This window comes from Diadema antillarum, unplaced genomic scaffold (assembly GCF_040938485.1).
Source record: "Diadema antillarum isolate AM-2024a unplaced genomic scaffold, OU_Dant_1.0 seq00000946_RagTag, whole genome shotgun sequence".
Taxonomy (NCBI): Eukaryota; Metazoa; Echinodermata; class Echinoidea; order Diadematoida; family Diadematidae; genus Diadema; species Diadema antillarum.
This window is the reverse complement of record NW_027271795.1, coordinates 1580701-1594188: the sequence shown is the minus strand read 5'-3', so window position 1 is coordinate 1594188 and position 13488 is coordinate 1580701. Positions and strand designations below refer to the sequence as shown.

The 13488-nt window shown below is 40.1% G+C and overlaps 1 protein-coding gene across 6 annotated transcripts in view; it reads right to left on the bottom strand.

Moving 5' to 3' along the window:
- Positions 1-13488, bottom strand: part of LOC139741709 (protein unc-13 homolog B-like) — a 267252-nt gene that overhangs the window by 35674 nt on the left and 218090 nt on the right. For all 6 annotated transcript variants that reach the window (XM_071652293.1, XM_071652294.1, XM_071652296.1 and 3 more), the window contains 2 exons: positions 13202-13228; positions 11960-12034 (listed from right to left, as the gene is read on the bottom strand). In XM_071652293.1, coding sequence (XP_071508394.1) covers positions 11960-12034; positions 13202-13228 — 102 coding nt within the window. The remainder of the gene's footprint in view (positions 1-11959; positions 12035-13201; positions 13229-13488) is intronic.

Sequence of the window (13488 nt, the reverse complement as noted above, 5' to 3'; positions counted from 1 at the left end):
TTCACTATCATAAATTGAATTATCAAGTCTTGTCTCATTAAGAGCGAGAACATGTATGTCGTTATAATATAAGATTGTTCGTATCTCATCGATGTGTTTCGTCAGGCTAACAATATTCAATTGAACAAATTTCAAACCTTTAACCGAGAGCTTGTTATACACCATAGTTTCGGCTGAATTGGGTAGGGATTGAGCATCGGTTTGTCCTTCTGAATTAACATTGATTACATCATTTTGTTCACTATGATTTTCAATATCTGATTCATAGAATGGTAAAAGTTTCATGATACACTTTGGGCATTCCCATCCAGCGAACTGATGAGAAGCATCATTGTATAAATGCAGTGGTACACTAGCACACGAGACATGTACCCATTGGTTACAAGATATGCACAAGAGACCCTTTTGACCTGTTTTGACAGCACATTTGCATAAAACACAGGGAAAGTTGATAACCATGAGACAATACGAGGGGAAACTCATACACACAAAAAAAAAGATAAGTAAGAAAGTATAAAGCGTAAAAGGGAGAAAAAAAACTGACACAGAAAAATTGATTATGTTCACAAAGTTATTACTTTCGAAAAAAAAAGTGATAAGTTGATAATATCAATATACGAAACAGTTGCAACGTAGTCAGAAAGTCACATCGCTTTAGTGAAGCGTGAATATTATTTTGTGACTCAATAAATGATTGCTTAAAACATGATGTCCGACTATCTCTAACGTATACTATACATAGGCTTACACACATTTGGCTGAAACAGAAATGGGCGAGTAGGCCGAATTGCTGGCCTGCAAGGCATGCACATTCAGCGAAACCGGGCATTATCTAATGACAACACGTTGTTACAAAGGTTGTTGACCTCTTGTATATAAAAGCGGAGGAGAAATAGACTTACACGTCTAATTCGACCGCATATTGTCTATAAACTAACGCACAATATACTTGAACGAAAATTGGGCAAATAGGTTGTATTCAGTAGCCTGCAAAATATGTAATACATTCAAAGAAACCATGTAGTATATATATCACATGTTGATACACATGAGGTATTGACCTCTTGCTATTAAGCAGTGCAAAAACAGGCTTGCACGTCTAATTCAACCGTGTATTGTAAACTAACACACACATTTTGCTTGAACAAATCGGGCAATATATTGTATTGAGTAGTCTGCAAGACATGTACTGCCATAACTTTGATTAGTACGAGAAAACAAACCATGTGTTATCTATATCATAAGTTGATACACATGGGGTATTGACCTCTTGTCATTAAGCAGAGTATATAGAAACAGGCTTACACGTCTAATTCAACCATAGTAAACCAACACACAAATTTTGCTTGAACAAAATCGGGCAATAGATTGTATTGAGTAGTCTGTAGGACAAACACGGTCATAGCTTTGTCAGAACAAAACAACAAAACAATGTATTATCTATATCACAAGTTGACACGCATGGGGTATTCACCTCTTGCTATTGAGCAGAGCAGAAATAGGCTTATACGTCTAATTCAACCGTATATAATAAACTAACACAAAAATTTTGCTTGAAAAAAAAATGGGAAATAGATTGTATGAAGTAGTCTGCATATCATGTACGGTCAATAGCTTTGTCAGTATGAAACAACAAAACCATGTATTAATCATAATACAGGTTGATACACGTGGAGTAATGACCTCTTGCTATTAAGCAGAGCACGTATAGTTCAGCCGTAAATTGAAAATTAACACATAAATTTTGCTTGAACAAAATTGGGCAATAGATTGTATTGAGAAGTCTGCAAGACATGTATAGTCAATAGCTTTGTCAGAACGAAAACAACAAAACCTTGTACAATGTATTATCTATAACACAGATTGGTACACATGGAGTAATGACCTCTTGCTATTAAGCAGAGCAGAAATTGGCTTGCACGTCCACTTCGACCGTTCGATAGTATATACAATTACTCACATCTTTAGCTTGAACAAAAATCGAGCAATAGATTATATTGAGTAGTTTGCAAGACTTGTATGTACATGCAGTAGCTTTTGTCAGTAAGACACCAATCATTTTTTGGTTACGTCAAATTGACACAAAGTTGTTGACTTGTTGCTATTAAGTGGAACAAAAGGGGGGAAAGCTTTTTGGAAGAAAAAGGAGAGACATGTGTGGCAAATAATGGCCGTACACACTATATAGGTTAAGTTTGTCGTCGGTAGTAATAGGCAATTTGGTTTGAATTACTCAGCAGATAATTGAAAGGGTATAATCTTCTTGTAGTAAGCTTACAACAACGGGGTACCAGAACGTCGCGCAACGCTTACAATGGAAGATAAGAATTGTGCGAAAGTCATCCATTCAGCTTTTGTTCGTTGTTTTCAGCTTTTCGAGCTTTTCGAGGTCGGCTTTTGTGACGAGGGTTACACGGCGATCATCGTTCGTTCGTACCTGGATTCGGCCATCTTGAGTCCAAATGTTCTTCACAACCTGTTTGTATTTTGATTTTGCTTCCCAGAAAAGATCCCCTCTCACCTTTGTCAAACTCTCCTGGATGTAGATTTGGGCTCCATCTAGGTTCCTCAACTTTTTACGAGCTTGATACACTCGATCACGCACTGTATATTTCGTGAATTTGACGATGATTCCTTTTGTTTTCCCCGCTTTAGCTCCAAGCCTGTGAGATCTGTCGATGTCATGTTCCTCGAGCTTGACATCTAGCTTTTCCTCGCAGAGTTTCCTCACGAGTACATCCGTGTTTTCGTCGTCCTTTTCTGAAATTCCATGCAGGATGAGACAATTTCTCCTCGAATATTGTTCAGCGTCATCCTGCTTGTCTTTCAAACTGTCGATATCCTTCTGTAGCTTTGCAATCATATCATCTCTCTCAGCTAATTCGAAGTCTAATCGCTCCTTGATGCTGTCTGCCACTTTTTGCGTGATGAGAGACGTGATTTCTTCAATCAATGACGCCTTTATCTTGCTTATTAGGGTATCTAGAAGCTCACTGTTGTCTTCTATTGCCTTCGATACCTCTTCCCGAATGTCCTTGGTTAGGTTAGCGGCAGAATCCTCGGACTGTCCCCGTCGAGTTTTCGTCATGGTACTCATGTATATTGCGTACACGAATACAGGAACACAGTCACTGCAACACGTGGGACTATCACATAAATTTTGCGCGATGAGAGATATTCAAATAGCGAAGCAAAAAGTGAGTTCCGATAGCAATAACATGCAAACTGGATAAATACTACCATTCATTTTGTCTCGTTGAAGTCGGACAAAAAAAGAATAGCCCACGAGATAATCAGTCACCTGAAAGACCTTTGTGTCATTGACAAACGATATTCAATTTTTTTCTGGTGTCTGCAGTGAGTAAAACAACAGCTTAACTTTATGACAGCAAGTTGTCTGAAATGAGTGTATGACTACACACGCATTAGTTTATCAGACTCAGAATAATATGTTGCCATTTAGCATTCTACGGTATTGACATTTACAATGTACGTGACCTAATACTTATGGCCTGTTTATCCGTATACCCCAATAGTGAACTCATAACACCTGTCATAGAAAAATGTCATTTCTATGGCAAATTTTGCCATGGGCTGCATTTTGCATCAAATCTGGTTGCTTTATTCATCCTTTCCTTCAAAAACTACAATACATGATTAAGGCACAGTACTATCATCAAGTCAAAAGGGCACATCCTATTCGTGCTGTGATCACAATATCTTTTGTTGACGCAGACAAGTACTTAAAAAAAACACAACTCATGAAAAATGTAATTATATATTATGTAAGTAAATCTTGATCATGCATGCTTTTCTTTTCTATACTTTAAAATGAAGCTTTGCTCAAATCATAGCAAATTGCATCAGGTAAAAATCTCAAATGCAAATTTCTTTGTGGCTTGTATCATGATGCCCTGAGCAAGTTTGCCATTGAGATCAGAGAGCTGCATTCATTTCTATGAGGATTCTGTTTTGTTCATGAAATCTCCACTGCAAATCTGTCTGAATCCATAGACCTTGTTTTGGTTAAAAAAAAAATATATATATATATATATATACATATATATATACATATATATATATATATATATATATATATTCATGACACAAATGCAGGGCTGTCAACCTCTGTAGACAAAAGGAAAAAGAATACATAATGATGCAAACACACAAACATGAAATATTCATATAGCAAAAAATATATTTGGGCTAAAAATGGGTATAAAGTTCACACAAAGCATGATAAATGATATGTTAGAGGTGTCATAATTTGATTTCATAAGGACATTATTATTTCCAAAGTACACTTAAATGTTGGCAGCTTTGCAAACATTAATTAATCAAGATGAAAAAATTTACCTTTTTCATACTTTTTTACCTTTTGGGGGAAAAATTATCAAAATGAAAAAAAAAAATCTTTTGGGGGGATATTTTTATACTTTTTGGGAAAAAAAACATCAAAATGAAAAATTTGGCTTTTTGTAATTCTAAACCTCTGAGGAAAATATTCTGTTATCATTGAACAGAGGGACAACAGAATATACAGTGTATGTGTCGTAATAGACTGTCACAAATGTACACACTAGTAGTTATGTACATATGTATGATGTACTGTATGCATGGCTGTTTTAATGTGTATGTACACAGGTTGGCCAGATTAATGGAGAACATTCTATGTGGTATAGATATAGTACATACAGGCTGACCAGATCAGTGGAGAATTTTCTAGGTGCTATACAATGTAGCTATACAGTACATGCATGTAACAGGAAATACATTATAGCTCACTCAATTTAGAATGATTTCACCCATTCCAGAAGGTTCTGGGAAGTGCTAACATATTTGGCTGAGTGAGGCACTGTCCCTGTAGCCCAATGTGATTGGTAGTTATTCTTGGTAATGATGTTTTGTACATAGTTAGGCAGTGAGTCATCCAGGTTTCCTGGAACTTGGACTGGCTAGTAGGTTGGAGAGAGTTATAGAATGTGCTAGAAGGGGGTAAATAGATAGTATATAAGCTAGAGAAATTCTGCAGTAGGCAGAGTACCCAACACCTCTGCTCTGAGAGTTACGTCACTTCTGGCTCTGAAGCGACTTGTTATAGTCAGTCCTATGTTACCTGCTGACCTGTTATGTTTGTGGAGATACTTGGCCTGGGAGACATTTTGCCTGCAGATAATTAATTTGCCTTCATTGGGGATAGACACCATTTTTGTGTCAATGGACATTGCTACGGAAAAGCTGTGACGGGCTAGATTCCTAGCTGGACAATATTAAGTGAATCATCATTCAACGCATCAACTGGACGTGGTCGTCACAACATTTGGACTCTGCACGTTTCGCCGTGGACATATATTGTGGATTTTACCCCGGATCTATACCGTGGACTATCGTAACCTGCGCCTCTGGAGTTACGTCGGAGGAATCATTCATCGGTGCGTCAAGGATCATTGGTCTGTGCATCGAACATCGTATTTGGACACTTTCAAAGGATTATTTAATACGTGTAAGTGATTCTATTACCGATTTGTTTGTTTCTATTGATCATTGTTGTACTGATATGATGCCGATTACCAGTCTGTACCCACAATATCACTGTTAATAAACCGCCTGAACATCAGTTGATTGTTTCTTTTGTGCGATCATTCTCAGAGTGATTTTTGGTCGTAACAAAATTGGGGGCTTGTGTCCGAGAATTGAATTTAAAGCCAAAATATAGAATTTGGAACGTTCCGGAATCTAGAACATTGGTACAGACAAAATACCAGTTGAGTTGATTGTTCAATTGTATATTGTGTGTAATACAGTGTGACAATGTCAATCAGTACAATGGATGTTCAGGCATTTGTTCAGAGGACAGATTTGTCCCTCAAAGATTTGCAAAGGTTACGCAAATGTGATTTGACCGCTGTTGCACAGCATTTAAATGTAGATGTTCCACAAGGTGCAAGAAAGGCAGAGATTCTTGACTTAGTAGCTGGTCACATGGAGCTCAAAGAAGAAATTGATACTCCAGATCGAGCTCAAATTTCAGATCAAACACGGCTTGAGCTTGCTAAATTGGAAATGAAGGAGAGAGAAAGAGCAAGGGAAGTAGAACTGGAAAAAGAGAAGATGAGATTAGAAAGAGAGAGGGAGAAAGAACAAATGGAAATGAGGAAATTCGAAATGGAGCAGCAAATGAAGTTGCGTGAGATAGAATTGACTCATGCACAGACTGTTGGAAATCGTGAAAGGGCTCCCTCTGAATTTGATTTGGCCAAGAACATTCGATTGGTGCCAAAGTTTGAAGAAAATAGAGTTGATGCATATTTTGTGTCATTTGAGAAGGTAGCTAACAGTTTGAACTGGCCACAGGAATTTTGGCCCTTGCTCCTTCAAAGTGTGTTTGTCGGCAAAGCAGCTGATGTGTACTCATCTCTCTCTGAAGAGCAATCACGTGACTATGCTACAGTCAAGAAAGCAGTGTTGAATGCTTATGAGTTGGTGCCAGAGGCGTACAGACACAAGTTCAGAAATTCGTACCGCAGACCAGGCCAGACACATGTTGAGTTTGCTCGTGAAAAAGAAATGACGTTTGATAGGTGGTACAGATCCCTGAAGGTGGATCAGGATTTTGAAAACTTACGTGAGGTTGTTCTCTTGGAAGAATTCAAAAAGAGTGTTGCTTTCAGTGTGAGGTTGCATCTGGAAGATCACAAAGTGACAAGTTTGCATAAAGCAGCCTTTATGGCTGATGAGTATGAGCTCATCCATAGAAATGAGAACAGACCACCTGTCAGGAATTTCTCTGGAAATAAGAGAGACAAAAATCAGTCGAGCAACCAATGGAATGCTGGTTCAGGAATGTTGTCGGCACCACAGCCTCAATTTGACAAAGGGTCCAGTACAAGTGCAAATGTCATCAAATGTTTTCATTGTCACAAGAAAGGGCATGTAAAGTCACAGTGTTGGAAGTTGCAAAATGGTGCAACAAAGGAGGTGGGATTTGTCATGTCAAAAAGTGTCCTGCCCGAAAACAGTGTCCCGTTCAGTGAAACACAGGCCATTGAAAGTCAATCTCCCAAATTCAAAGATAGGCTGAAGCAGGTGGATGAGAGCTATCGTAGCTTTTTGTTTGATGGTGAGGTGACCCCATGTACTTCTGGTGAGGCAGGTAAGCCAGTAGTCATCCTGCGGGATACGGGGGCCTCTCAGTCGTTGATGGTGGATGGTGGTATGACTTTTCCACCAGATAGTGCAGTGAATGCAAAAGTCTTGATTCAGACTGTTGATGGCAGTTATATGTCAGTGCCACTGTATAGAGTGGATTTGAAGTGTGACCTAGTTTCTGGTCCTGTCACTGTTGGAGTTGTTCCTGAGTTGCCCATGGCAGGCATTGACTTCTTGTTGGGGAATGACTTGGCTGGGGACAAGGTGGTTGCGTCTCCAGTTGTTTCGGAGAAACCAGTGGTGGTTGCTGAAACTGAGCAGTTGCAGGAGGAATTTCCTGGGATTTTCCCAGATTGTGTTGTGACTAGGTCTCAGGCTCGTAGAGCTATTCAAGATGATGCGGATTCTGTTGATGTGGAGGAGAATTCCGGTGTTTGGTTGGCAGAAACCTTTTTCAAGGATTTGAATGATGGGGTTGCTGTATTAGGCTCCGAGGCTAACAGTGATGGGCTGTTTAGCAAGTCTTCCTTGGTTGAAGCACAGCAGGCAGACTCTGAGTTGAAAGGCTTGTCTCAGACGGCGTGTTCTGAGGCTGAGGCTGAAAAGGTCCCTGAGTGCTATTATGTCAAAGATGACATTTTGATGAGGAAGTGGAGACCTCCCCATAGGCCAGCTGATGAGGATTGGACGGTGGTCCGTCAAGTTGTTGTCCCTCCTAGTTACCGCGGTGAGATCTTGAGGATTGCTCACGAGTTACCTGTTGGCGGCCATTTAGGCGTCAGAAAGACAAAGGATCGGATCATGAGGCACTTTTATTGGCCAGGGTTGAATGTGGATGTGGCTGAGTTTTGCAAGACTTGTCACACATGTCAAGTGGCTGGTAAACCACAGCATTCAGTGAAGCCGGCGCCATTAATTCCGATACCTGCGTTTGAAGAACCATTCAGTCGGGTTCTAGTCGACTGTGTTGGACCTTTGCCTAGGACTAGGTCGGGTCACAAGTACCTCTTGACAATCATGGATATGTCTACACGGTTTCCAGAGGCTATCCCATTGCGAAATATCACTGCTAAGACTGTGGTAGATGCTCTAGTGCAGTTTTTCACTAGGTATGGGTTGCCCAAGGAAGTGCAGTCTGACCAAGGGTCAAATTTCATGTCAGGCATATTTCAAGAGGTGATGTATCGTTTGGGTGTGAAGCAGCTGAAGTCATCAGCTTATCATCCCCAATCCCAAGGTGCGTTGGAGCGCTACCACCAGACCCTAAAGACAATGATTAGGGCATTTTGTGAGGAGTATCCCGAGGATTGGGATAAGGGCATCCCTTTCCTGTTGTTTGCAACGAGGGACTCCCCAAATGAGTCGACGGGTTTCAGCCCATTTGAGTTGGTGTACGGTCATGAAGTTAGGGGTCCACTGAAGCTCATCAAAGAGAAATTCATGACGGAGGATGATGAGGTCCACCTACTTGACTACGTGTCAAAGTTTCGTGAAAGGCTTTCAAAGGCTTGTGAGGTAGCTAAGGAACACTTGAAAGTGTCACAAGACTCCATGAAGAGAAAGGCAGACAAAAATGCCAAAGCCCGAACTTTCAACCCAGGTGACAAAGTTCTTGTACTGCTGCCCATACAAGGTGAACCACTGAAAGCCAAGTTCAGTGGCCCATACTGTGTCAAAAAGAAACTCAATGATGTGAACTATGTGATCAGTACTCCAGACAGACGAAAAGATCAGAGGGTGTGTCACATAAACATGCTGAAAGAGTACTATGAGAGAAAGGCTGGTCAGCCGGTAGGCGTAGCTCAGGTGGTAGAAGAGGAAGTAGAGGAAGAGGGAGAAGCTCAAGATGAGCATGGAAGTGAGCCCTCTAGTGCCAGGTTGTCTAACTCAGAGATGTTAGGGAAAGTAGATGAGGCACTGAACTACCTACCTGAAAATCAGAGGAAAGATGTGACTAGTCTGTTACATGAGTACAAGGAATTGTGTAAAGACAAACCAGGCTACACCCCTCTGGCTGTACATGATGTTGATGTAGGAGATGCTGACCCTATCAAGCAAAACCCTTACAGACTAAACCCAAGCAAACTGCAAAAAGTAAGGGAAGAGGTTCAATACATGCTAGACAATGACATAATAGAACCGAGTAAAAGCAGTTGGAGCTCTCCAATCGTCATGGTGCCCAAACCGGATGGGTCTCAAAGATTCTGTATAGATTACAGAAAGGTGAATGCCGTGACGAAAACAGACTCTTTCCCCATTCCCAGACTAGAAGACTGCATTGACAGGGTCGGAAATTCTGCATATGTCAGTAAAATAGACCTTCTAAAGGGATACTGGCAAGTGCCCTTGACCGACAAAGCCAGGGAGATTTCTGCCTTTGCTACACCAGATGGCTTGTTCCAATGCAAAGTAATGCCATTCGGCATGAAAAATGCTCCAGCCACCTTCCAACGGCTGACAAACCAAATCATTGCCGGACTTGACAACTGTGTAGTATACATTGATGATATCCTAGTGTACAGTGACACGTGGGAGGAGCACATTACACACTTGCGGCAACTTTTTGATCGACTCAGGGAGGCCGGATTGGTGATTAATCTGGCAAAGAGTGAATTTGCAAAGGCCAAAGTGGTGTATCTCGGGCATGTAGTCGGTCAGGGACAAGTATCGCCAAGAGAAGCCAAGGTAGAGGCTATACTAGGCTTTCCCATCCCCCAATCCAAGAAGGAGTTGCTCAGATTTCTGGGCATGGCTGGTTTCTACAGGAAATTTGTACCGAATTTCAGCACTGTAGTCACCCCCCTAACAAACCTGCTGAAGGGCAAGGCAAAGTACACCTGGACTGATGAGTGTCAAAGAGCCTTCGAGAAACTAAAGGCAGTCCTTGCTAATGAGCCTGTTTTGGCAGCTCCTGACTTCGCAAAGCCATTCAAGGTGGCAATAGATGCTAGCGATGTGGGAGTGGGAGCGGTTTTGCTCCAAGAAGATGAAGAAGGCACTGAACGACCAGTTAGCTACTTCTCCAAAAAATTGAACACATACCAGAAGAAGTACTCCACAATTGAGAAGGAGGCTCTCAGTCTCATCCTTGCCCTCCAGCAATACGAAGTGTACTTGACAAATAGCAAAGGGGAGATCACAGTCTATACTGACCACAACCCCTTGGTCTTTTTAGACCGGTTCAAAATGAAGAACAACAGATTGTTCAGATGGAGCATGATGACGCAGCCATATGCACTCAAAATCAAACATGTTGCAGGCAAAAAACAATGTAATTGCCGACGCTCTGTCAAGAGTGTAACATGAAGAGAGTATCAAAGGTGAAAAGTTTTCACCGCATATCATTTCCAGTGTATGTGTTTAGCATATTCATTAATGTGTGCAAAACAGTTTGATATGATTGTATAAGCTCTGAGAATCCAAGCAATATCATTGTAAATGGTATCCATGAAAAGAGAACATGGAATTAATACAGCTATCCAAAAGGCATGTGATAGTATGTGATTATTGTTGCTTGACTTGGATTTTACCTCACATTCATTGTAAATAATAATGAGAAATTGTGAAGGTAAAAGAAACCCTTGCTATGGCAAGGCTTTCTTTTTCCCATGGGGGATGGTGTCACAAATGTACACACTAGTAGTTATGTACATATGTATGATGTACTGTATGCATGGCTGTTTTAATGTGTATGTACACAGGTTGGCCAGATTAATGGAGAACATTCTATGTGGTATAGATATAGTACATACAGGCTGACCAGATCAGTGGAGAATTTTCTAGGTGCTATACAATGTAGCTATACAGTACATGCATGTAACAGGAAATACATTATAGCTCACTCAATTTAGAATGATTTCACCCATTCCAGAAGGTTCTGGGAAGTGCTAACATATTTGGCTGAGTGAGGCACTGTCCCTGTAGCCCAATGTGATTGGTAGTTATTCTTGGTAATGATGTTTTGTACATAGTTAGGCAGTGAGTCATCCAGGTTTCCTGGAACTTGGACTGGCTAGTAGGTTGGAGAGAGTTATAGAATGTGCTAGAAGGGGGTAAATAGATAGTATATAAGCTAGAGAAATTCTGCAGTAGGCAGAGTACCCAACACCTCTGCTCTGAGAGTTACGTCACTTCTGGCTCTGAAGCGACTTGTTATAGTCAGTCCTATGTTACCTGCTGACCTGTTATGTTTGTGGAGATACTTGGCCTGGGAGACATTTTGCCTGCAGATAATTAATTTGCCTTCATTGGGGATAGACACCATTTTTGTGTCAATGGACATTGCTACGGAAAAGCTGTGACGGGCTAGATTCCTAGCTGGACAATATTAAGTGAATCATCATTCAACGCATCAACTGGACGTGGTCGTCACAACATTTGGACTCTGCACGTTTCGCCGTGGACATATATTGTGGATTTTACCCCGGATCTATACCGTGGACTATCGTAACCTGCGCCTCTGGAGTTACGTCGGAGGAATCATTCATCGGTGCGTCAAGGATCATTGGTCTGTGCATCGAACATCGTATTTGGACACTTTCAAAGGATTATTTAATACGTGTAAGTGATTCTATTACCGATTTGTTTGTTTCTATTGATCATTGTTGTACTGATATGATGCCGATTACCAGTCTGTACCCACAATATCACTGTTAATAAACCGCCTGAACATCAGTTGATTGTTTCTTTTGTGCGATCATTCTCAGAGTGATTTTTGGTCGTAACAAGACATAGCAATAAAAAAAAAGAGTGATTCTGACACTTCCTAGGAATAGGCACAAAGAGAAGAATATATATGTACACTCACCAATTCTTCATCATTCAGTGACTGCCTGTTAACCATGGTTGAAGGCATCGTCTGCCGTTTCATGGCAGCCAATGACTGTGGTTTCAAGGAGCAAAATAATGTAGGCAACAGATAGTGAGTCTCTGGACAAAAACATCAGTCTCTATGAAACACTTCATTAGACTTGTAGTAATAATCACAACTAAGAGTATTTGTAAAGTGCTGTTTTCATCTTAAGTGGGTCCTGAAAGTGCATCGAGAGCCTGACTGAATTTGAATGATATATCAGCACCTTTTTGTCTTTATTGTAATCCTCCAAGACTACTGCCCATATTAGATAAATTATCAGTTATTACAGTATTTCTGTGTACTTTTGACATCTCTGCTTTTTCTGCTCGAGGTAATCAGAATAAAAAATGACAAGTAAAAGTAAACAAAGCAAACAAACAAACAGGCTATGCGTAGAAGAGACCATTTTGTGCAACAAGTCATCAAAGTTTCTCTGAAATCTGGAGCATTCACTTCAATATTTACTGCAATTACTTCATATCTTACCCAGATGTGATAGACATATTGTTAAAAATCACATTAAACCTCTTTCCTTCAGCTTCTATACATCATACATTTCATTTCTATGAACTAAGAATACCCATGTATATTGATATATCACAACAAACACGGCCAATGCATCTCTGTTGCCTGGCTGCAAATGAGAGAACCATTTTGGCAAACATTGCCCCAAATCTTAACCCTCTCACAATATTCTTTCTTTTTTTCAGCGAATCAATGTTTTCCTGTCCATAATTCCACCAGAAATGGATATCATATAAACAGAAATGCAATGATATAATCAAAAAAGAAAATGCACTGTAAACAGTTTTTTTTTTTTAAATTGAGACATACACTCAAAGTCTTGGCATTGCAGCACAGCTTATAAGTGTGGAACGTCATATGTTCACCACCATATTTCTAAGAATTCCTTTTCTTTCAATAGAATATCAACACATCAAATCGGTTTCACAAGCATTGCATGTGTCTTTCTCTTGGTTACAAAATTTCCCCTCAACACAGTTAGCGAAGTAAAACTTAATTGACATATTCCCCTAAAAAAAAAAAAAAATGCATTGACACCTGGCATTAATTCTTTGTTTGAATAGCCTAACTTATCATCTTATTTCTAGTTTCAAATAGTCATATAGTTTTCTCCTTCTGAGAAAAGGAACATCCAAGTCATTCCTTTGTGACAATAAAATAATTTCTTACCCAACACAGACTCTTGACCCCAATTTCCTATGGTTGCATGAAAGAGAAGATTACATGTGGTAGGATGAATGGATGAACGTATACGTATATCAAAAGTCGGACAAGGGGTCAGTAGTGCACAGATGATTACTGTATAAGCTGTTATTTTTTGCATACAGATATTTTTGCGATTAAGGAGGTCACAGACATTTTCACAGGATGTTGTTTTAGCAATGTTGACAAGGAGGTCTTCAAAGGTGCACTGATGCCTTCCAGTTTGAGATATTTTTGCGTGTTGTTGAATTTGC